This window comes from Crocodylus siamensis, chromosome 14 (assembly GCF_052110815.1).
Source record: "Crocodylus siamensis isolate JL-2025a chromosome 14, ASM5211081v1, whole genome shotgun sequence".
Classification (NCBI taxonomy): domain Eukaryota; kingdom Metazoa; phylum Chordata; order Crocodylia; family Crocodylidae; genus Crocodylus; species Crocodylus siamensis.
The window spans coordinates 22144830-22169202 of record NC_143408.1 but is presented as its reverse complement, the minus strand read 5'-3'; the positions used below and the strand labels follow the sequence as shown (position 1 = coordinate 22169202).

Here is a 24373-nt window from a genome sequence, read left to right as displayed (position 1 = left end):
GCCAAAATAGCACTGGGAGGACAAAAAAAGCAGCAGGGGAAATGCAAAGAGAGGCTGTTATTATTGCTCTTCCAGCCTGAGGCGAAGCAGAGAATAAAGGAGTCTGAAGGGAGACCCCTTCGGTCAGACCCCAGAGCTGTGGATGGGAGGGATCAGCTTTCGGGGGGTGTCCAAAATGAGACCTCTGAGGCTTGCGCACTTGAGTAACCACCTCAGAGGCTTTGTCAAGATCCTTGTGAGCCGTGCACAGACCCTCCATCCCCTGCCCTTCCAGCTTAAATTTGGGTGCAGAAACAGCAGAACAAAAATCAACATTTGCACCAAAATTTTCGCCTTCAGACTCTCCCAGTGCCAGCTCGGCCCCTCGCAGAGGGGTGGGTCCTAACCTGAGGCACTACAGTATGACCCTGGAGGGCAGGGAATGGGTTCGGGGCTGCCCTCTGGGCAGTAGAAACCAGCCATGCACCTCCCTCCAGTGGCAGTGGCTGGGCAGAGGCAGTTGGAGTTGGTGTAGTTATCCACGTCGAAGGGCTGGGAGGTCCAGGCGGCCGATACACAAAACCAACCTGAAAGCACAAGGAGCATGACAGAAAACTCAGCCCCAGAACCCAAAGAGCAAGTGTTAGGGTAGCTGGAAAGGATAGTTTCTTCCTTTTCCAAACACTGACAAAAATGGGGCAAACTTCCTTAAGACCTTCCTAACAGGAAAGCCTTCTCCACGCCTGGTACCCTGAGGTACAGTCTGAGGCCTGAATTCTTACATATGTCCAAGACAAGGCCTGAGAAAGGTGCTGTGATACCCAAAAGTTCACTTATCTCTATCCCAACCATGCAGAGTAAGGAAGACACCCCTTTGCATCAACGAGAACAAGCTGTCAGAGCCTAAGTGCCTATGGCCGGACAACTTCTAAGGGAGGGTGAGTGCCAAGTCCCTACATGCTTGTTCCCTCTGCCCACACACAGAGGGCACAGCAGGGGCAACATAGAGGCAAAGTGGCCCAGACTCACCCGCATCACACTTGCCCGATACAGCCGTTAAGTTCTCCTTCCTGCAGTAGTGCCCGGGAGGGCAGGGCAAGCAGCTATCCAAGCTCTGGGTCATGGGGTCAGGGTTGTAGTAACCCCGAGGGCAGGGAAACTCAGTGGCAAACTTGGTACCTTAGAAGCAAACAGAGACAAAGGAAGAGAAAACTCCTTCTGGGCGCTGCACAACTCGAGCACACTTCCTGCATTAAGCTGCTGCCGCAAGAATAATTTAAAATGTTGCCGCTCCAGTATCTCTTGATCCTACCCCACAATGGGTCAGTGAGTGCCTGGGACCTCTGTTGAGGGAGATCCAGGTGTCTGCAGTCTGCACGACCTGGACCTTTGCCCACAGAGACTGGACTGAAACCTGCCGGCTCATTTCCCAGAGGCCATAGCATTGCCTTTTGAACAAGGATATTCTGCCTGGCCAATGGCACTTCATGACTATTCCCTAATGTTTCAAGCCAAAGGCTCAGTTCTCACCTGTGGGGCAGTAGAAGCCAGGTGGGCAGGGGTATACGCTGTAGCTGGTGGTGTTTTCAGGGCAGTAGTAACCAGCAGCACAAGGGAAACATGCAGCTTGTTGGGTGAGGTTGTTGTATGTTCCTGCCAGGCAGGGAAATGGAAAGCTGGTCCCTTCTGGACAGAAGTGGCTCAAAGGGCAAGGGCCTCCTTTCTGCCTGATGCCTGGGAGGAATAAAATGCAAAGGGACCCAGGTTTGCATTCAGCCATTGGACATTTTCTTTTCCCTGTGACATGCTTCACTGGCATGACAGCACTGAGTCTAGCACAACATGCTGGCTTCATACACAACATCATTTAGCCTCACTTATACCAGGAGCTCTGGAAACCATGGGCAGGCACAGAACAGCCACATGGAGAGCTGAGGTTCCTCAAAGCATCATGCAAGTCCAGGGCATTATTGGTTTTGAGACAGTATGGATACAAAGACAGAAAGGGGTGGCACCAGGTATGTGTATTAGTGGCCTATAGCATCAGCCTGCTCCAGTGCCCAATGCGAGCATTTATGGAAGATCATCAATCAATTGAATGCATTTTCCATACCACCTTGGAGCTTAATCCTGCTACTTAGTGGAATCAGGCAGGGCTATATGGGACATGGCTAAAATAAGATACAGAAGAGCAACAAGTACACAACACAGCCCCTTTGCTGATGAAAGGGTCCAGCTCCTGAGTGAGAAGAAGGCTATTAGGGAGATGCAAGGGAATGGGTCAGCCAGTGACAGAGAGGTTGGAGGTAGGAGGGAGTCCTGTGAAGCGAGGCTAAAGCCAAAAGCAAAGCTAAGAACCCAGTGTGGACAAGTTAAAATACCACCGTTAGTGCCATAGGCAGACAAAGGCACTGCCATTTACAGCAAATCACCACGACTTGTCATGCAGAGATGTCTCACCTGCTGGTGATGGGGAGGAGGCTCCGGACAGACAGTAGAAACCTGCTGAGCAGGGTCCTGAGGGGGACGCGAGGCCCGCTGAGCTGCAGTGATAACCAGGTGGGCACAGGGTGCAGCTGGACTCCAGCCCAAGGTAGAGCCTGGGGAGAACAACTGAGGTGTAGATGGGAAAGAAGAGAATGATGACCCAGGTATCCCCTTCACAGCGAGCTTTGGGAGCCACATCCAGCAATTCCCAGTCATAGGAGCCAACTTGCTCTTCCAGGACAAGATTCCCATTGCTGCAACCTACCACAACTGGATGCAGCTTCACCATTTTTCTAGCAAACCCAGAGCCCCACAACCCACCTGTTCCACGAAGCAGGCTGCATTGCACTCGTTACTTCTAGAGTAAGCCTCAGAACTGCTTGCTAGATGGAGCAAGAGACTGCAGCATCAGTGGAAAAACCATAAGGGGAACAGAAAGACATTCAGATTGTAGACCAGTGCCAAGGAGCTCACCTGTCCGAGTACGTGCCTGCTGGGCAGGGCAATGGGATACTGGTGCCAGCTGGGCAAAAGTGACCAGGTGGGCATGGGCCTCCACTGCTTGTGTTTGTGACTCCATTAGGATTTGGGACACTGGCTCCTGTAATGAAAAGCAAAGCAGATTTAGAAACTAAACAAAGCAGCAGCATCCCGAGTGAGAAATACTGCAACCCTTCAGCCGGTTTGGCCCCTGTGGCTGCAGAGCCGTTTCCTTTGCAGGCAGCAGAGAACAGGATGGCTGTTACGGGTCTTCAGAGCAAAGGAGATGTTGCAGTCAGGACATGTCTGCACTAGCCAAAGGCCGTGTTAGGGAATGTCACAGTGAAGCACAGTGAGCCTGCTGTGCGCCCCAAAGCAGATGTCATGTGCCTGCCCGACTCCAGTGCTGGTCACGTGCCCGTAAGAATACCTGAGAGATAAATGACCACTGTGCATCCCGGGCTGCGCTACGGGGCCTGCCTCCATCCCTTCAGCATGCGATGCAAAGAGTGGACCTGCTGTGCTCCATCATGCTGCAGCACCACAATGAGCAGACCGAGCGCTTACACCTCAGGGAGGCAAATGCCAGAGGGGACAATGACACATAGCATGATACCACAGTAGGGTCTTGAAAGTAAACAGGGGTTTACTAAGCCCCACAACCCCTTTCTTAAATCACAAGAATCATTACTTTGACCTGACAGAAGAAGACACTGAGGCCCAAAGCAAGGGAGCGATCTGCTGCAGATGATGGAGGGGCTCCTTGCCTGATCTGGAGCTAGAATTAGGACCCTTGACTCCTAAACCCGGGTGCGATCCAAAAGGAATTAGCTATTGAAAGGCAATGTGCACAGAGAAGCTATCATAGCTAGGTAAGCATGCTGGGTGTGGCTGGAGAAAAGTCACTGCAAAAAGTCACTGCCCCCACTGTGGTGCCTGGACCTGAATACTGATTAGAAAGCGAGCAGCCTGCTGCAGGCAAAGCAGGGCTTTGCTTTGTGAGCCACTCGGCAGCTATAAACAAAGGGACTCGCTGTGTTTAACACAAGCTTTCCTTGCATTAATGCAGCAGACACCACAGACAAAGGCCTGCTTGTGAGTATTTCCTCAACCTGGGCTTACATCCAAAAGCATCTTAGCTTTGGACTTGGCCTCAATAAAATATTCATGAGGCTCGTTCCCTGGGGAGACAGAACTGGTAACGACCTGCGATACTATTTCCTAGGTCTGGCGAGGCTGGCAGCAGTGTTGCCAAGCCCCAGGAACCCAAAATTAGGAGGCAGGGCTTTAAAATCACAATTTGTTTTCAAATGGGTTCATTTGCTTCATTTTCTGGCTTTGAACCTGGGGGAGAACTTGGATCACATTTCAGGCTTTTTGCAATAATCACAAGGGGTAAAAACTGACGGCTTCTTAAATGGACATGGAGATTTTCATGAAATCTTGTAAAAGGACCAAACCCCCAATTATTGTGAGAGCTGGTGACAGCATCCAAAATAACCCATGTGGCCAGGTAAATGAAACCTGTAACTGCTTTGTAGTTTGCAGTCATACTGAGTAGGGCTGCAGTTCACCGACAAGTTTTAGCATCTTGCCTTTCTGAAAGGCTAGGTCCAATTTCTGTATAAATGTCAGCACACACATGCCAAGGCTTCTTCTCACAGCCTCAAGCCCCCAGATCTCTGTGGCACTTCCTCCTACTAATGCTACCACATCAGCATCCTACCCTGTGCTAACATAGCAGTACCACACTCCTCCCTGCCCTGCCACTGGATTAACAATGACAAAACTGCCAGCCCTATATCCAAGGTCTTTCTGCCAACCTCATGTTCAGTGACACTGTGGCTCTCACCTTGCAGTAGGAGTGAAAGCCAGTTAAGCTGGAAGGGTGGAAGAGCACAAAGAGTAACAGTAAATGCCCAAGGGCCTTAGCCTTCCCCTCCTGAATTTCCCTTTGTGCTTGGGGATGCAATGCCAAGTACCTGCAGTGCAGAAGAAGCCTGGCCAGCAGGGCCCACTCGGAGAGGACAGTCCCCATTCTCCACAGAACATGCCTGGAAAAATAAAATACCAGGGAGAGAGTCTCACTGGATGGGGACAACGAGCATGCAGAATTCATCTCTGAAGCACTAGGGAGTCGGTGCATGAGACATCCCATCACAGCATCCTCAGAGGTGGACAATTATCTTTCCAATGCAAACCAACTCCATCCCCTTCAGAAGACTGTGGGGACCCTACAGATTACACCAGGTATATTTTGGCAGTATGGCATGAAGAAAGAATTATTTCCTGGAGGTAAAATTTGTGCATTAGTGATCTGGGAGGTGGTATGCATAGGGATCTCCCTCCAGTGGCATAGTCTGCTGGGTGGGCGAACTGGAGAATTGTTATTCTGAGAGTTTCCTTACCTGCAGGGCACTGGTGGCACCTCTCGGCCTGGCTGACTCCATGAGACGGGTTGTAAGTCCCAGGTGGACAAGGAGAAAAACTGATTCCAGTCTTCTGGGGGCAGTAAAAGCCAGGTGGACAGCGAAGCCTTATGCCACTCTGACAGTGAAATCCGGCTGGACAAGGGGAACATTTCTCTTGACCTAGGCAGGCAGTTCAGGAAAGAGCAGAGAAAGTACGAGTGGAGCAAAAATGACTGTTCTTTTGTTGGACTCTCCCCTGCTTGTTCACTCTTGGAGCTGGACATGACACAGAAGAGCTTTCTTCTAGATCTCCAGACTATAGTGTCTCCAAACACACCTCAATAATCACGAGACGGTTTATTTCGTCCCGCCTACCAGCTACATCTTTCAGGTTCAGGAAGTTTAGAGAAATCCCTGATTCTTGGTACTCATCCAAAAGGAGTTCTGCTCACCTCCACATCCAACCGCTGGGTGGCAGGCAAAGCAGCAAGGAAATCTGGTTAACCATTTCTCAGCTTTGTTAGTGTTGAACAAGAGGCTAGGCTAGGACCTGGTGATGCATATTGACCACAGTCCTCAAGACACAGCGAGGACAACTCACAACTGCCTCTTCACCATCATACAGAAGCTCCATGTGCCTTCTCAGTCTTCTGGGAGGTATTTTAATGCCTTGACAGTCGAGCTTGCATGACAAGGGACTGTCCCACCACAATCTCAACGGAGGGAGACCCTGCCTTGCTGATCTCTACCTGCAGGATTACCTATGACCACACTCTGGGAGGTTCATGCTCATCAGTTCTCCTGGACTCTGTCTGGCTTTCCAATGCCCAACACCAGTGAACCGTTTGCCCTAGCGGGCACATCCCACTAGACGATAATGCTGCAGCCACACCACTCAAAAGGGAATCGTGCCTCCCTCCCAGTTAGTCTGCAGCTGCGGCAATCCCATCTTCACCCAAGCCCCTGACCTGTTGTGTTGCTGTGTTCACCATCTGGGCAAGGGGAGGGTGCTCTGGAGCCTGCAGGGCAGTAATGTCCTTCAGGACACATATTCCCTGTGATACCATCCATTGGCCTGGGGGTCCGTGTCCTTCCTGTGCAGTAGTAGCCTGAAAGCAGAACACACATAGGATCTCAATCCTGCTTTGCCTTGCGGCTGGTGTGTTAAGCAGGAGAGAGCACTTACCAGAAAGTCAGCACGTCTTCAAGAGACGCTTAATGTGCAGACGACTAATTCTACTGTGCATTAGCGTGGTGGGCAAAACCCATGCTAATGCGCTAATGCACAGTAGAATACATATACTGTGCATTAACATCACTAAAAACCCGTTCAACTGTGCTAATGCATGGTAGCACTGATTATGGTGTCGTTACAGGTACTAAACGTAATGCACCGTAATTCTGGTGCACTAACGAATGTGTAGCCATGCCCGATATGTGCCACTGTAATGAGGAGGGGAGTGAATTCCCTGGTGGCTGGGCAGGTCCCTCCATGTCTCACCTGGGGCACAAAATCCTGCAGGAGAAACCTGGCCTGTCACATTGCAGAAGAACCCAGAGGGACACGGTAGACACCAGCTCGCATCCTGGGCTCCCCTGTGCTTGTTCCAGGTGCCAGCAGGGCATGGCGTCTCATTTGGGGACTTTGTACCAGCAAAGCAGTAATACCCTGGGGGGCAAAGATCACCAAAGGGACGTCCCACCTGGGAAGAGGGAAACAAAGTGCCCATCAGGCACAAAGTCCTTTGCCGTCACCTGGGATGGGAGTTGACAAACGAGACCACAACTCACCGGGGAGGGGCTGCTGGACCCTTGGACACAATAATATCCTGGCTGGCAAAGTCCTTCTGGCCTGGCCAGACCAGCCATGCTGCAGTACATGCCTGGTGTGCAGGGTGTGCAGGATCCTGTTCCAGAAGTGCCCTGAGCAGACAGACAGAGAGGTGCTGAGTCCCGTTGAGGGTGGGGAGGCTCCACGGCAGAACATCTACATGGAGTAGGGGGGAAACATTTGGCTCTTACCACTGGACAAGGAAGAGGCAGAGTGCTCCCAGCTGGGCAGTAGTGCCCCTTGGGACAAGCCACAGGTTCAGCCAGACCAGTTCGATTGCAGAAGGTCCCCTCCGGGCACTCCCTACACAGAGACCGACCGCGGCCCTGGAGAGAGATCACAGCAGGAATCAGACCATGCATATGAGATTTTATTGCTTTTAGCTAGACCTGACATCCTTGGCAAATGTCCTATAAACCCCCCCAGCTGCAGAGCAACCCTGTGGGAGTCATGTGAGCAGCCTGTGCTGCATGGGGCTTGAGGGTGAAGCTGAAGGTTGTATCTGGTCCAAAGCAAACATCTCACCAACATCTGCTCACCTTACCACAACTCTGAAGGCTTTGTGGACCCAAAGGAGGTTGTACCTTACAGGGCTGTACTTACAGGCTGGAAACTCCCCAGAGGGCATGGTTCTGGTTTGAAAGCTCCTGCCAGTGTATAATGCCCCTCCATGGCCACCTGTTGAAGAGCAGTTTTGGCAGCTCCGGTGCAGAAGTAGCCAGGCTTGCAGGGTCCAGTGGGAGCCTGGCTGTTGGCCCCATCGCAGTATAGCCTGTGCTTGGAAAAACACATGTCCTCAGTGAAGACGCTGATTTTTCCAAAGGAAAGTATTGCCTTAAAACAATAAACTCCTGAGTGGCTGGAATGACAAAACTGAGCATCGTTTCCACAATTTAATTATTTTTTATCACTTTTCACCCTCTGCCTCTTCCATGTGTGTTCACCCTCTGATATCTAGGTAATAGAGGATGAACTCTCGCAGCCACTATACGGGCCACTCAACGTCCTTCAAAATCTTGTGCCCCACTTTCATTTCTGTCACTGGGAACTCAGCACACAGCACAATGGGATAAATATCCCTCTCCATTTATCCGGCAAATGGTGTCCCACTGATGAGAACCAGCATGGACTTACGGGGAGGGTCTTTAGCTCATGGTGTCCTACATTGGACAGTCTGGAAATCTAACTACAGGCAGATGAGTAGCCTGAGGGGCTGCTCGTGTGGTTAACTGGGCTTTCTGCAGATCTCCTGGAGATGGCATGGCTCAATTTTCAGCAAATGAGCAACAAATCTGCAGGCCTGTAAACTGAGGGAGGAGAGCTCTGTATAAGGGGCAACTCACCCAGGTGGGCAGTCCAAGCATTGCTTCAGGCTCCTAAGCCCACTCGCATTACTGTAGGTTCCTGCAGGGCAGGGTATCGGCAAGGGGGAGCCACGAGGGCAGTATGCTCCGGCAGGGCACGTATCGCCAGTCACTCCATCAGTGGGCAGCTGCCATGGGAAAGAGATTGCTTAAACACTGAGAGAGAGAAAGGAGGGATTTGGGGACCTCCTGGCTTAGGCTCGGGGTAGACAGACAGATGGAAGCACGTTCCTCTTCGAGTTGCAAGGGCAGCATTTCTGTCTGTGTGCAAACGCTCCCTTGTCGTGTCCACAGCCTAGACACTGCAGCCTTGGGCCAGTGCAGGAGAATTGGGAAGGCAAAGGCTCATTTCCCGTTACCAACAGGGACAGCAAGAAATCCTTGTCATGAAGGACAGAAATCATTCAAAGGGTCATAGAGCTGAGATGCCTGGGTCAACAAGGGGGAGCAGATTGGGATGGAGCCCAACTGGGAGAAATCCCCCCTGTGACTTACTGGTGTCAGGGCCCTGCCCCAGCAGTAAAACCCTGCCTCGCAGGGGCCACTTGGGCCTGTCTGTCCTTGCTCAGCACAAAAGAAGCCCCCTCCACATGGGCTGCACTCCAGTGGGCCAGCCAGCCCCTTCCTGTTACTGTACGTGCCCTCCGGGCAGGGCTCAGGATGGGAACTGCCTTGGACACAGTAAGAGCCCTGCAAAACAAAGCCATCTTCTTACAGGGTTAAAGACTTACACCACCCCCAGGCTTCTCAGCACAGCCCACCCTCAAACCTGCCCTCCCCTTTCACCAGAGCATGACCATACTTACAGCCGGGCACGGCTTGGGCTCGGTCATGGCAGGAGAGTCACAATAGTGCCCTGCGGGACACGTTCTGCACGTGTCTCCTCCGTCCCCAGTGGAGTTGTCCCAGCAGAAGCCTGGCTGACAGGGGAAGGAGGAGGGGAATCCAGTCCCTGGTGGGCATGTGTATCCAGGAGGGCAGTCTCCAGTCTAGGAAGCAAAACCAGAAGGGGATTGTAAGTGTTGGGTCTGCCTTTGCTGTTTGGAGTTGAGGGGGGAGAGGAGGAATCCATTCAGATAAAATAAGAACAGACTTGAACATCATCCAGGATCAGAACTAGCCTGGCACTTCTTCAGCTGCGAGAGCCCGGTAGAAAATGAGAAAATAAAAGCCGGTTACATTAAAATAAAAATGCTGGCCCTAGGGGTTTCTTTTTAGGTCAATGGTCAGACACCATGGCCATTTATTGAGTACTTGCTCTGCTGAGTGCTAACAGTGTGCTTCCCTGGAAGACTCGGTCCAGCTCTCGCAACGCAATGTAGATATTTAAACAAAGTGTGGGGACTGGTGCACAGTAGAGGGGAAGGAGTTTGGTGGTGGAAGGTATGGGTGAAGAGACAGAGTGTAGAGCTAGAAACAGGGGATGCATGAAGTAGGGAAAACAGGGCATATTGCATGGGTGTATAGTGGGGTGAATGAACAGAGAGGACAGTGGATGGTGCAAACAAGGCAACCTTGGAGCAGGACACTAACCTTGTGCTGCCTGTGAATCCCAGGCCCACTGCAGGCTCTTTAGATCTACTCCAGGCATTGGTACCAGATGTTCTGGGGAGGGTACTCTTCCTCCAGTGGGAGGCAAAGGGTAACCTGGCCTGGGAGTGGAGTGCTGCTTTGGGAGGGATCTCCCTCAAATCTAAGCATGGCTCTGCCCAGGCTAGTGAAACACTACCTATTTTGCTTTTAGTAGAGGCTCCCTCTTTCCAGCTCTTCCTAATCTGACTATCCCAGGGCTTTGAAGACAAGATTGTCATACAAGAGCTGCCAAAGCGCCTTAGCTGTGCAAAGGTATCAATGGCTAGCACTCAAGCAGTCTTCCACAGGCCAAATGCCCCCGGTGCATAGGAAGGCAGGAGTGCAGACCCAATAACCAGTGCCCCCACTCCAGCATCACTCTTCTTTGAGAAGTTGCAGGAAGGTGCATGGGACGGGGGATTACTCACCGGATGGGTGATTCCTTGAGGTGTTGGCCCTTCTTGGTAGCAGTACTTCCCTGAAGGGCATGGCAAGCATTCATCAGCTCTGCCCAGACCCCGCTGCTCACCATAGGTTCCATTGGGGCAAGGTCTAGCAGGGAAGTCCTGGAAGGGAGGTGCAAAGTACACTGTGAAACACATCCCACCATGTGAACATCTGTGGTAGGACATGTAGAGAAGGAACTCTGGGCTTTGGGACAAGCATCTGGAAGAAGGTTACTAGGAGCCAGCACTGGCAGCAATGGGAGGGGCAGAGGGAAACAGCAGTTCACTGCATTCACCATGAAGTGAATTTTGCAATTCATTTAATGGTGGTGTGTGACTGCATCTTCATCTGCCACGGGCAAAGCTTGAGATGACACCCCATAGAGGTTCAGAGTGCAGAGGGTGAAAGCCCATGGCAGAGGCCTTATTTAAAGCTCAGTATGGAGTCTAGCATCTCAAGCTCTTTGGGATAGGGTCCCGCTTTGTCCGCTATGTTTCTAGAGCACTAGCAAAATAGGGTCGTGGCCAGTGTCTGGTTGGCTAGAGTTCCTAGGCATCAGAGAAAGTAGGGCTGGGAGGCATTTCAAGAGGTCACAGGCCTCTAGTCCATCCCACTCAAGGCAGGACATCCCCGTCTAAACCAACCTAGACGGGTGCTGGTCCATCCTGCTCGAAAAACTTCCAAGGATGGGAATGCCACACCCTCCCCAGGGAATCTGCTCCGATGTTTAACCGACCTTAGTGTGAAAGTGCTCCTTAATATCCACCTCATTTTCCCTTGCTGCAATTTCAGACCATTACTCTTTCTCCTGTCCCCTTTGGCCATAAAGTCTAATTTATCTCCATCCTTTTTGTAACAGCCTTTCAGGTATTTGATGGCTGTACTCAAATCCCTGCTCGCTCTTCTCCAGACTAAATAACCCCAGTTTCTCCAACCTTTCCTCCCAAGTCATGTTTCCCAAACCACTAATCATCTTTTTGCTCATCGTCATTGTCCTCATACAAGCACTATCAATAGCAGGGGTAGCAATTGCTCTAGTATAGTGGTGCCTATTATTGTAGTTAGATTTTCCCCCCTTCTCATTCATTATTATTTAATCCACTTCACCCACCCTGGATCTTGGGGGTGTGGTGGGGAAACAATAGCTAACGTGGGCCTAGCTTAGACCAAGGAATCAGTGAGTTTTTAATGTTATCACCTCCCTGTGTGTTTTAAAGGAGCCTGTCAATGCTGCTTTCTGAGGGATCCGTGCTCTTTTAATAGAGCCAATTTCCAATATATGCAGCACTGAATAAAATCTCAATGTACCACAAACAATTGGTATAATGCTTATACTTTTCATGCCCTGAATTTTCCTTGGTTCCTGCTATAATTGATCATATTTTTCAATCTTTTCTTGTATTTTCAATTGAATACGCTCATCAAATAGAGAACACAATCTCTGGCTCTTTCACATACACTTTGAGAGCAGTAATGACTGGAGGAAAAAAAAAACCTCATGGTATTTTACAGTCTTATTCCCTATGACTGTCTGGCCAATGGAGGTAATTCTTCTTCCCTGCATGCAGTCCATACTTCTTGCAGACTTCCCAGTGAACAATGCTGACAGCTTTGTCATGCTGTATTTTTATACACACCTCTAGCCAACCCGGTGCATCCACTTATTATATGACTGATGGTCCCCAGGGCCTGGCCACATATGCTGTGTCCTGGGCTTGCGTCTTTCCTCCCGTCTATCGTTGCTTTAACATATTTCTTGTAAATAGCTTGTTCCTGTGTGGCCATAATTAAACCCTCCGTTTCTCTTTTAAATCGTCTTTTGACAAGCCACTTATAAAATGCCACTTTCATTTTGCAGTTTTTTCTAAAGGACCTCTCCATGTAGTTTCTTTTTCCATCAATTTCTGCTGCCATTTCTCTTGTTATTTTCTGCCTAATGACTTCCTCTCTGTAGGAGTATATTCCTCATTTCATTTTGGAAGCTGATGCGAGATTCAGCCAGCCTGCCTTCAGTCTCTCATACAGTTTGCTATCATTATATGTTCCCTGACGGTCTCAACTGCTCTCAGCCCTTTCCCTCCATCCTTCCCGTCAGCATAAAGCCTGTCCACCTCTGTGTTCATGCTCATTATCTTAAACAGTGTTACCTTCCTCCCTGTCCTCCTGTGCAACTCCCTTAGATCAATCTTCATCCAGTTTACCACTGTAATAGAATACCATATCACAGGAAGGACTTATGTGTTTATTGCCTGAATTATATTTTGCAGGTTGCTCTCCACAGCTCTGTTAACCTCTCACAATACCTTTTCGTTGCTGTGTCTTCCATTTCCCCCCCTTAACCCTTTTTCCCCCCCAAATACATACATGTCCAGTACTCGATATCCACTACTATCCTGGTATCTATTTCCATCTCCTGCACAGTTCCTGTTGGTATCTTAGATGTACATATTTCTTTAGCCCACATGCCATTCATTCCTACACCCTTCAGAAAATGATTTTACACTTTTAACCAGAAAATTATTCTCATCATTCTAAACATCTATTTATCATCATCCATCTCGAACAGATATGAAACAGGACTCTCCTCTTCAGTCACTGATTACCTTTTCTTTGTAAGTCTCTGCTCTGCAAACAGCAAAAAACAAGGCTATCCTCAGCAGTAAAAGTGGAAAATCCCACGTTGTATGCTTAATTTGTCTTGTATTTTATCATTGGATTTCGGGCACAGGAGTTGCTTTTCTATGTTACGTCGTATAAATCCACCAACCCTGGATAACCCTGAGGAAGGTGGCAACAACCTAAACTCATGAGTAACTTGGTCTCTATTAGACCTGCATTACTTGCTGTGTTTTCCTAGAGATCATAGAAGCATACAAAATTAGGGATCTCAGGAGGCTTTCTAGTCCAAATCCCTGCTCAAAGCAGGACCCTCCTCAGAGCAGGATCATGCCAGCCAAGGCTTTGTCTAGCAAGGTCTTAAAAACTTCCACGGATGGAGAGTCTACCACCTCTCAGGGTAACCTGTTCCAGTGCATTACCACCCTCCTTGAAAGAAAACTTTTCCTAATATCTAACCTAAACTTCCCTTGATCATAGGTGGTGGTGGGAAGATGCAGCATTATAACTAGGACAATAGGCTCCACTGAATTAGAACAATTAATTGGCAACATTTCTAGTATTTCTTTGCACCAGTATCCACGATGCCCTGGGTGTTCTCCAACCAGGCCCCAAGGGACCACATGAGAATCAGGCTGTAGTCTGATGGGGACAGGCAGGCAGAGGAGGCTGGGGGAAGGAGAACAACAATTCATTCCTTTTAGATGTGTGTTAACTTAGTCTTCTGTAGACAACTTACCTACAGTCCCCAAAAGGGACTGAAAAGTGGATGAGCAACATAGGTTGGAGCAGTGGCAGGCACTGGCTGGCATGCAGGCAGCTAGAGGAGAAAGCAAAATGCAGTGGCAAGGCAAGATGGAGAAAGGGACTGAGGCTCTTATATTATCAACAGCCTTGCACACAGCAAAGCACCACAAAAGCCATAAACTCCAGGAGATTACAGAAGCCAGAAAAACAAAGTTGAACAGCCTGGAGTCCGCAAAGGCTGCAGAAGCAAGACCAAACCCACTTCATGCTCACAATGGCAAAGCCAGCACAGCAAGAGAGTGGGAAGCATCAGTAACCAAAGCTGATCTCCTTACAAGGTCACCCTGGGGACAGTAGTATCCTCTGGGGCAAGCATTCCCGCTGGCATCTGGAGCAACCGCCTGTCCTTCCGGGCACAGCAGGCCTGCTGGGCAAACCATCACAAGCAGCATGGCCTCTCTGCTGGTTTGCTCCCCAGCACAGTAATGCCCAACGAGGCAGGGCAAGCAGGAGGCAGAGCCTGGGTCCTACAGCACAGGAGACACACAGTTCCCATGTTGACAGCACAAAAAAAAGATCCCCCAAGCACTTTGCAAGCACGTCCCAGCATAAAACACTTGGCAAAGAAATGCAGCCAGCCTGGGGACACATGCTGGTGAAATACAGAGCCCACAAAACATGGCAGCAGTGTGGAAATGTTGCCTGCAGACACCATGACAAACCCTTGTTCTTACAGAAAGCACCAAGGTAGCCCTAAAAGCCACGCAGGAAAAACAGCTTCCGTTGTCAGAGCTCACGTAATGGAAATCGGTGCACAACAAGCAGCGTGTAATTCAGCGGATAGACCCTGGAGGCAGGAAAGGCTGAGCCTCACAATTGGGAAGCTCCCCCTCCCACTGCCCGTAGTGTGTGGATAAGGGATTTTGGTCCCCAGAGCTGTCCGTCCAACACCTTTCACCAGCGCACAGGGAAAAAGAGGAGTGCAGAAATCCAGCCCCTCCCAGCCGGGAGATAATCTGGGTCTATTTGTCACCCATATACCCCCATTCATATATTATCTCCTCGACAATCTTAATGAACAGTTCCAGTGATAATTACCAAATTTCAGCAGCGATAGAAGCCTGGCCCCGATGGAGATAGTGGGGAGATTTGATAGCAGTGACGTGCCGTTTCCCATCAATATGGAAATTTGGTAATTATCACTAGAATTATTCATCACAGTTTAGCAGCAGATAAATAAGGAATAGGCACAGTGCTTGTGTGTGAGAATAGCTGTCTCGCCCATTGTCCCCCTCCCCGAGCCACACCATTGTTTTACCTTCCGTGGCCAAATGAATATTTGATTCCATTGCAATCTGCTACTCCCCAAGAAGCAGGGGCTGAGCAGAGGTGTCGGCTCCCTGTCAGCACGGTGCCGACAATGACAGGGAGAATCATCAACATTACAAACAGCCACAAAACCACATGGGGCCGGCGGGAGGTGTGGGGGGGAACAAACACAACTGGCGCTTTTAAAGCGAAGGTTATTTCCATGGCAATTGGATTGCAATTGTGCAGGTCCTCAGATTTGCATTCATAATTGTGGAAAACTGGTCTGCACAGAGACCCGCTGGCCCCAACACGCTGCCCCCGACATACCAGGCCTTCTCCTTGCCGGTCACTCTTCTACCCAGCCTTCATGCTAAATTAGCAACAGCATTCGTCCACTGCTTCCCAGTCTCACAGTACAAACCGATTCCACTTTCAGGCCCTGTCTGCAGGTTGCTTAATCTTTCCCACCACTTCACTCTGGTTGCAGTAGATGCCACCAGCATTTTTACCACTGTGTCATCTTGATCTGCTCCAAGAAGGGCAGGAGAGCAATAGCATCGGGGCCTTGTCTACACTAAGGCTCCCACTCTTGTTACCACTAGGATTAGGGCAGCGGTGGGAAATGATTAGAGAAAGCTCGCTGCATACCCAGCCCTGAAACTCAGGGGCAGCGACCGTTCTTGTCCCTGGTGTGAGGGACTTGCTCTGCAGCTTCCATTACTCCATCTTTATGCTGCACAGCAGCTCCCACGAATCTCTTGGCACTTACTGAAAAGTTTCCAGAACCACAGGCTAGGGGAGCCACGGTGCCCAGCTCAGGGCAGTGATAGCCCCCAGGGCAAGTGATACAGTCTTCAGCTGCCTTTGCTCCTTGTTCAGCACGGAAAGTGCCCCTGTGGGAAGATGGAGCGGAGGAAACAAGAGTCACCAAGGACAGCAGTTCCCTTTGGAGGCTTCACAGGAGGAAACACAGAGGGACTGAGTAAATTCATCTCGACCTCACACACCCACGAGTCCCCCCCCATTAGAAACATGCAGGCTAAGATGGAGCTCTCCGCTTACAAACACTTCTGATATGCACAGATTTGGGGCCCATTGGGACAGGGGAGAGTCCTGAGGTCCTACTACAGCCCCTGAGCACTCACAGCCACAGAACTGGGTCCAGGTCCCCTTGCACCATATGCACTCCACTTACATGGGGCACACAACCGGTTTGGCAGTCCCGTCACCGCAGTACGATCCCGCGGGGCAGGCTGCGCAGTCTTCCACGCGACCATTCCCCATCCTGGTGCTGTAGGTACCAGCAGGACAGGGGAACTGGGTGCTTGTCCAGGTACCTGTCCAAAGATGCAGAGGTGATGCAGAGCCTAAGCCTGGCCACTGTCTCCAGGAGGGGAAGCAGAGGGTCCTTTTCCAGACCAGCAGGACACCCTGTTTAACAATTTCTTTGCCTCTGTCTTCCTAAGTAGGGACCAGGACAGCCACCTCCCTGCTGGGCCCCCCTCGGGCCCTGGGGGAGGCACACCTAGGCCAAGGGTTAGCGAGGATTTAGTTAGGGAGCTTCTGGAGGGATTGGACGTTTTCAAGTCAGCCGGCCCAGACGATCTCCACCCTAGAGTACTAAAGGAACTGGCTGAGGTCATTGAGGGACCCCTGGCACAGCTTTATGAGCACTCGTGGTGCTCTGGAGAGGTACCAGAGGACTGGAAGAGGGCCAACGTGGTTCCCATCTTCAAAAAAGGCAGGAAGGAGGACCCAGGAAACTATAGGCCAGTTAGTCTTACCTCGATCCTAGGCAAGCTGTTCGAGAAAATTATGCTGGCACACATCCAGGAGGGGCCAGCAGGGGACTGCATGCTTAGGGGCAACCAACACGGGTTCATCAGTGGCAGGTCCTGTCAGACCAACCTGGTGGCCTTTTACGATCAGATCACCAGATCATTAGATGCAGGGGTAGCAGTGGACATAGTCTTCCTGGACTTCCGGAAGGCTTTCGACACTGTCTCTCACCCCGTTCTCATTAAGAAACCGGGGGACTGTGGTGCAGACACCCACACAGTCGAATGGGTCACCAACCGGCTAGAGGGCCGCACCCAGAGGGTGGTAGTGGATGGGTCTTTCTCAACCTGGAAGGACGTGGGCAGTGGGGTCCCCCAGGGCTCGGTCCTTGGGCCCGCGCTGTTCAACATCTTCATCAGCGATTTGGACGAGGGGGTAAAAAGCGCCCTGTTCAAATTTGCTGATGACACTAAGATGTGGGGGGACATGGGCACATTGGAAGGATGCAGCAGGCTACAATCAGACCTAGACAGGTTACAGGGGTGGGTGGATGAGAATAGGATGGGTTTCAACACAGACAAGTACAAGGTGATGCACCTGGGGAGGAACAACCGGCACCATACCTACAGGTTGGGGAACTCCCCTCTTGTCAGCACGGAGGTGGAAAGGGATCTGGGGGTCATCATTGACTCCAAGATGAACTTGGGCCGGCAGTGTGGGGACGTGGTCAGGAAGACCAGCAGGCATTGGGGGAGTCCCTGTTCCCCCGCACCGCCAGGAGTGACCAGGAATAACGGTCACAAGCTGGCAGAGGGCAGGTTTAGGTTAGATATCAGGAGGCGCTGCTTCACGGTCAGGGCGGCTAGGGTCTGGAACCAACTTCCAAGAGAAGTGGTGCAGGCTCCTACGCTGGGGGTGTTTAAGAGGAGGCTAGATGAACACCTTGCTGGGGTCGTTTGACCCCAGTACTCTTTCCTGCCATGACAGGGGGTCGGACTAGATGATCTGTTCAGGTCCCCTCCTACCCTAGAAACTATGAAACCCTGCCCCAGGCAGCCGGTGTTGCAGCGATTTGGAGCCGTGAGCATCTGCACCCAATATTTCACTCTAAGTATTATGTTCATGCAATTATGGGCATGAAATCATGCCTGATCCACACAGGGGGAGCTCTGAATGCCGACTACACAGACGGTTTTCTGGGGTCAACTCGCAGGCTAAAACGTTTTGGTGCAGAACATTGGCTGAGCAAATTCAGGCAATGAACAAATACGTGGAAATTATCACCTGCACTTACAGGGCACCAAACCCAGATAATCCCCCGTCTCCACAAAGCAAGCACTTACCTTCTGGACAGTAATGCCCAGCGCGGCATCTCCCTGAAGGGACAGAAACTCCTGCCATGCAAAACCATCCTGCGGGACAGGGCAGGCATTCACCCTCTGATGCCAGGCCAGCCCTATTGCTCCAGGTGCCTGAGGCACATTTGTACTGTGTTGGATACTTTGTGCCTGGTGGGCAGTAGTGACCAACTGGGCAGGGGGCTGGCGGTTTCTGCTTCCCTCCTGTACCTGCAAACACAGAGATAAGCATGAGGGGATACAGCATGGCCTAGTGGACAGAGCACTACACTGGGATGCAGGAGACCTGAATTATCTATTTCTAACTCTGCCACTGGTCTCTTGGTTGACCTTGAGCAAGTCATTTCACTGTTCCAGGCCTCAATTTTCCTATAGGTAAAATGGGAACAATAATACCAAATTTATTTTTCAAGGGCTCTAAGATCTGCTGATGAAAAGCTCTGTATGGGCGTGTCTACATGTTGCCCTACGGCGAGGTAGCGCATTGCTACATTGCCATACAGCGTGCTATGGCAACATAGCAATCACATGGGTCTACATGTGATTGGCAGCTGTGTTGCTGTAGCTGCACTCTCCCCCTGGGATAGCATGCTGCTCTGGCAATGTAGTGGTGAAATCTGCACATGGCATAGTAACCACCTGTACTGCAATGTGCTTTGGTACTTCTGAAAGGAAGTACTAGAGCATGGTGCCATGGCAATGTTACCATGCGGCGACATGTAGACGCACCCTACGATAACTTTAAACCAGGGTAGGTTTGAACCTTATAGACTAACCAAAGTAGCCTAAGACACACATACACACACACTCTAAGAACAGGAAGCAAGCAAACTATGACTGATAAAATTATGGTCAGCCAGAGGTAGGGCTGCCTAAAAGCATTTGGAACCATTCCTGGCCGTAAGATGTGAAAATGAGGTTGTTTTAAATGATGCTACATTATACATGTACCACTTGTAACATCACAGCAAATAAACATCCTAATTCCTGAGCTGTATTTCAACTGTGTATCAAAATGTAATTGTTTCTACGTAGGTTAGTCTATAAGGTGCAAATCTACCCTGCTTTCTGCTTGACTTCAGACTAATATAGCTAACTACATCTCTGTGCTCATTAGCACTATCAGACTGGTACAACATCAAGCCACTTGGCAGATACCGAGCTGAGCGATCTTCCAGATTCCCACACCCAAAGCCAGCGTGGTGATCAGGAGGAGGAAGCATGAAGACCTGGGATTGCATTCCTGGCTGCTCGGGGCTCAGAGAACAACCCATGCTGTGTTAGAGCTGCAGCTGCGGGTGTAATGCCAGGAAAGCCAGATCGAATGCAGAAGGGGCACTAACTTAGGTAGGAGCTGCCCACAGAAGGGAGAGGTCTCTCTGCTGGCACTACCATCTGGCAGGGCACTCACTTCAGTCTGTGGAAGTGCTAAGTGCAGTGTTGTGGGACTTGCCAGTGTGCTCCATGGCACTGAGGAAGTAGGAGCACAGCTCACTGCCCTTACCCAAGGCTACCCCTGTCAGGCTAAGGGGAACTCGGCTCCTTTACCCCCCGGCATTCGAGAAAAGCTCCCCACCCTCAGTGCCACAAAGCACTGAGCCACCCCTGCAGAAACCCACGGTCCAGGGATTCACGTACCTCTTGTACAGACGAATCTGGCAGGGCACGTCTCACACTGGGATTTGTCAAAAAGGTGCAAATAGTTGGTGAACGTCCCTGGAGGGCAGGCGTTGCTGGGAGCATGAGGGCTGGAGGAACCCAGTGGGCACACATGCCTGGCAAAACAGAGCCCAGCCAGCTGGCTCAAAAGTTTCGACGTGACAGAGCAGAGCTCCTCCATCCCCCTTTCCCAGAACATGAGGGTCCTGCAGCTAAAATGAAGCCGGGCACCTGATGTGAGCGAGTACGGCTGCTCAGGCAAGACTGGCAACTCCTGGGGAGGTCTGAGGTGAGTTTAGCTCCTGCCTTGGGGGCAGGAATCTTGTAAAAGGACATACAGAAAGGGTTGGCTGGTGGCAGCGGGGTCAGGACGCTTGTGCGCTGTGTAGGAGGAACACAGGGCAGCCTATCTCTGGATAGCCAGACAAGGAAGGACAGCCGTATGAGAGCGTATGCCGAGGAGGAGGAGGACAGCATCTCTGTTCTCTGTTTGTGTCACACCTGGCTTGATGGGATCCTGCTCCAGGGCCAGGGCTCCCAGACTGGACCACTGGTTGAATGATGCAACTTAAAGCAGTCTGCTGCTCTACCTCGTCCCGGGAGAAGGAGCTCTGGCTGTGCCCTTGTATTTCCTTTACACCTTACTAAAGCTCTTATTTTACTTTCTTGTGTGTTCTCTGGAGTCTCTCACCCAAGGGAAGTCAGCAGAACAGGTTTAAGTACTTTGACAGCATTGTTCTTTTCCCTCAAATAACAGTTCTGTCAAAGCAGAACCATCTGACGCAAACATTTCTACTGCCTCGACAAAAATATTCAAGACAAATATTAGAAGAAAAAAAAACCTCTTTAAAATTGTTCAGGGAAATACTTTTTCAGTGAACAAAAAACCACAAATGGGCCAGTTTTGTTTCACACCTCCTCACCCTGCAGCAAGGTCTACATGTTAGCAATTGTGGAGGTACATGCTAGGGGTTCACTCACTGAGAAGCCACAATTAATTACTATCCTTTGCACAGTGGTAATGCCTGATTTGGACCCAGGACCCTAGTGTGTGTGGTGCTGTGCAACTACCAAAGAGCTTGCATTTTAAATAGGTTTCTGATTCCCCACATGCTGCAATACTAAGCCGAATGACATGTGGCAAATGAAAGATGCCGCACACTCTGCACCCAACCTGAAAAGGTTAAAACAAGCGTCACAGAGCCAGCGGTACTCACCCCACCATGCACTCTGAGTCTGGCTGAGTCAAGGCAGCCTGGGTGCAAGCTCTACCCGCTGGGCAGGGTCTGCAGTCTGTGGCCTCATCCTGCCCTGGCAGAGGATTATATGTACCTGGCTGGCATGGGCGGGGGTAAGTAGCTCCAGCGGGACAAAAATACCCAGAGGGGCACTTCAGACACAGCCCAGTTCCTAGAGACAGAGAGGACATTTAAGGATCTAGAAAGCAGAGAACAAAATGTGGTTCCTTTTGCCCTGATTCGAACTGCAAGGAAATGTGAGTTTTGCTCCTTGACAAGAGATGGAAAAAAGCCAGAGCAGCACCAGACGGTGGCAGTGTTGGACTAACTGAATGGGACCCCGGCTGAGTCAGTTTTTGGAAGCAATAAACCCATCTGGATCATGTTCCAAGCCAATAATATGAGAAATAGATATATTAAAAACAAATAAATACATCAGCCTACGAACACACGCTGGTGTGGGGGGGCCCAGATGATTTGATACCCAGAATAGCTGGGTCCTGGTCCAGAGAGAGGCTGGTTTGTATAAAAGTGGAGCTTTTTCCACGTTTGTATTCTGAATGCAGAGAGGAGAATGGGTTTCACAGACTAGAGATGTACCAGGCACAAACACTGAGATACCTGCTTGAATGACAAACATCCCAAACGTGACAGCCTCTGAAACCCTGTGCATTAAACAAAGGAAGCCCTAGTTTTGACTTAAAGGGACCCTGTCAAGATAAAGGGAGATGCCAGTGGTCTCACATTAATGACATGCATTTCATCTCCAAGGACCCCAAAGTGCTTCTAAATTTTAGTACGGGAAAACCTGCAGCCCCTTCTGCAGCTGTTTAATGGCACAAAGCAAATACAACAGTTTAGGACAGGAAATGAAGAGCAACTTATCCATCCAAATGGACAAGGAGAATGACAGAGAGCATAGTAGAATTTGCTGGTGATATTTGGACTGAACAATATTCCTTGCCCAGGAGACTTTTAATGAGAAGAACTGATTGCAATGTTTTCACCTCACTGGTGTTTTTAAACAACAACCCAAACAGTTTTTTGACCAAAATGAAAGTGTCTATTTGGGGGAGAGGGGTAGACACTAGGGGGAAAGAACAACAATAATAAAAGTGAGAATTCAAACCCCCAAAATGTTGGTGCAGATGTCCAGCTGTAATTTTTCATTTGGTCTCAGGCAACAGTTTGGGTTTTTGGTTTCCATGAATCCAAACTTTCTACTGAACGTTTTCCAGAAAACATGGCTTTCAAAAACAATATTCAGTTTTAATTATAATCTAAATATCAGAAGCATTTGATCAGCTGCATTGAGTGAGTAAATGACCATAATCACCCCTTCCTTATTGCAGGATTCAGTACTGACTTGGAAGGAATGAGCCACCTTCTGACTCCACCTCAAAGCCACTTTCTATCCGAAATACAAGCCTGTTTTGCTTAGGAGAATTGACAAGATCATTGCACAGCTATACCACTGCAGGAGACCAGCTTTCATTATTAACTGAAAGAGTTTTTAAATCTAATTCACTTTGCACCATCTATGATGTTTGTTTAGGTGCCACCGGCCCTGTCTGTCTGCTGAATTTTGTTGTCTAGCTGAGAGTTGAGACCTGTTCCTGGCTGCACTGTGAAAATTCACCTTTAATTTCCAGAAAGGGTGGGAGGCTGCTGTTTCCTAGTTTTAGCTGATGAGTGAAGGAGCACTGAACAGCAAGAATGGTTTAGCAGCTGAGTCATCCTGTAGAAAGAAGGCATCTGAAAGGAAAATGCGCAGCTCAGTTCTAGAGAGATGTTGCCATGTTAACATGCACGCTGCGGAGGCAGCAAGCCTAACGGTTATAGTAAGGAGCCTGGGACTCCCATGGTTCAGTCTCTCGCTGTGCCCTGACACAATTTGTGACGTGAAACAAAATGTGTAGGGCCCGATCCACAGTGGATTGATAGCACTAGCAAGATACTAACGGCTTTTACTGGACTTTTTGGTTCATTTTCATAATCTTCCAGTGATTGCTTTTCCTTATTTGTAAATGAGTATTAACCTAACTAATAGGGGTGTTTTGGAGCATAGAAAACTGCTTGCAAATCTTCAAATAAAGGTGGTATTAACATATGAAGTATTGTTACCAATGCAGAATACCACGTATTCATAACCATTATAATTCACCCTGAAACGCAACAGTTCCTCTCTGTGCTTTCGTAAAGATTTAATAGCAGAGGAGGCTGTAGTGAAGCTTCCTATTACTTAGACATAATTATTTGCACCGAATAGATTACATTCTACTCCCTAGTACAGTATGGAAAATAAATAATTAAAAACAAACAACAATTATCAAAATAAATGAACCAGGCATAGTTTGTCATGCATCATTCTGGGCTTCTTCTATTTTTTAATTGAGTTTATCCAATTACTTGCTAATTTGCAAAACTCAGTTACTCTCAACAGGTTTCCCAATCAGTAGCATGACTTCACCAAGTTCTATCAGAGCAAAAAAATAAAAAAGTAATAATATAGGGGAAAAAAAAGGAAAAATATTTGGAGGAAATAAGCTGTTACAATTTCTTATCATCTGGTTCCCAAATGCCAGTTGCTTGGGATTTTCCCTGTTTTCTTTTACCCACAAAAGCAGGTAGCGTAATTATAATTGACTTTATGACCTGCAGTAAAGCTAAGACATTTTAATGAAGATTCAGGGCCCCATAGCACCGGGTGCAAATGCAGGGCAGAAACACGGCTGCTGCCCCAAAAAGCTCACACACTATTTTCATGTCTTTATGTTGCCCTGCTGTTCCCTCAGTTAAGAGCTTGAAAACGAGATTGCGTTGAGAGCGTGGCCTTTAGGAATTAGTGTGGACTTCACCTGCTATTAAGCATAACATCATGCCTGTGTTGGGACAGAAGCATTTTGCTTAATATTAGCTCTATCATTCTTGTGGCTTTTTCTCTCAACTTGCTGATAGCATGCTAAACACGTTGCTGCCTGCCTACACTGCTTGCTAGGTGAGGTGCCTCTGCCACTGGACTGGTGGGGGACCTTGGCTAGATCACATCACCTCTCTGTGGGCACCTTCAATCTACCCACCACCCCTCCAGCAC

The 24373-nt window shown here is 49.5% G+C and overlaps 2 protein-coding genes across 2 annotated transcripts in view; both read right to left on the bottom strand.

The window, feature by feature from the left end:
- The window catches only part of LOC149853447 (uncharacterized), a 70332-nt gene extending 63071 nt beyond the window's left edge, over positions 1–7261 (bottom strand). Inside the window, exons 1-10 of the mRNA XM_090027255.1 lie at positions 7149–7261; positions 6859–7060; positions 6326–6466; positions 5355–5537; positions 4929–5000; positions 2941–3067; positions 2440–2579; positions 1510–1713; positions 1009–1158; positions 387–566 (exon numbers count right to left, since the gene is read on the bottom strand). Of these exons, the coding sequence (XP_089883381.1) occupies positions 387–566; positions 1009–1158; positions 1510–1713; positions 2440–2579; positions 2941–3067; positions 4929–5000; positions 5355–5537; positions 6326–6466; positions 6859–7060; positions 7149–7238 (1489 nt within the window). The 5' untranslated portion in view covers positions 7239–7261. The remainder of the gene's footprint in view (positions 1–386; positions 567–1008; positions 1159–1509; positions 1714–2439; positions 2580–2940; positions 3068–4928; positions 5001–5354; positions 5538–6325; positions 6467–6858; positions 7061–7148) is intronic.
- Positions 7262–7773: 512 nt separating this feature from the next.
- LOC149853446 (uncharacterized) lies at positions 7774–20222 on the bottom strand. Its single transcript, XM_090027969.1, has 10 exons — positions 20021–20222; positions 18368–18592; positions 16441–16582; positions 16015–16138; positions 14270–14461; positions 10553–10690; positions 9359–9541; positions 9048–9242; positions 8532–8680; positions 7774–7960 (listed from the first exon to the last, which is right to left on the bottom strand). Exons 1-10 carry the CDS (start codon positions 20220–20222, stop codon positions 7774–7776), a joined length of 1737 nt encoding a protein of 578 aa, XP_089884095.1.
- Positions 20223–24373: the final 4151 nt, after the last annotated feature.

Coding starts and splice junctions, on each gene's coding strand:
- LOC149853446 (XM_090027969.1), bottom strand. CDS start 20,222: ATGGAGGAGCTCTGCTCTGTCACGTCGAAACTTTTGAGCCAGCTGGCT. Junction 8,681..9,047: donor GGGGCAGGGCCCTGACACCA/GTAAGTCACAGG, acceptor TTCCCATGGCAG/CTGCCCACTGATGGAGTGAC. Junction 7,961..8,531: donor TGCTTGGACTGCCCACCTGG/GTGAGTTGCCCC, acceptor TTCCAAGCACAG/GCTATACTGCGATGGGGCCA.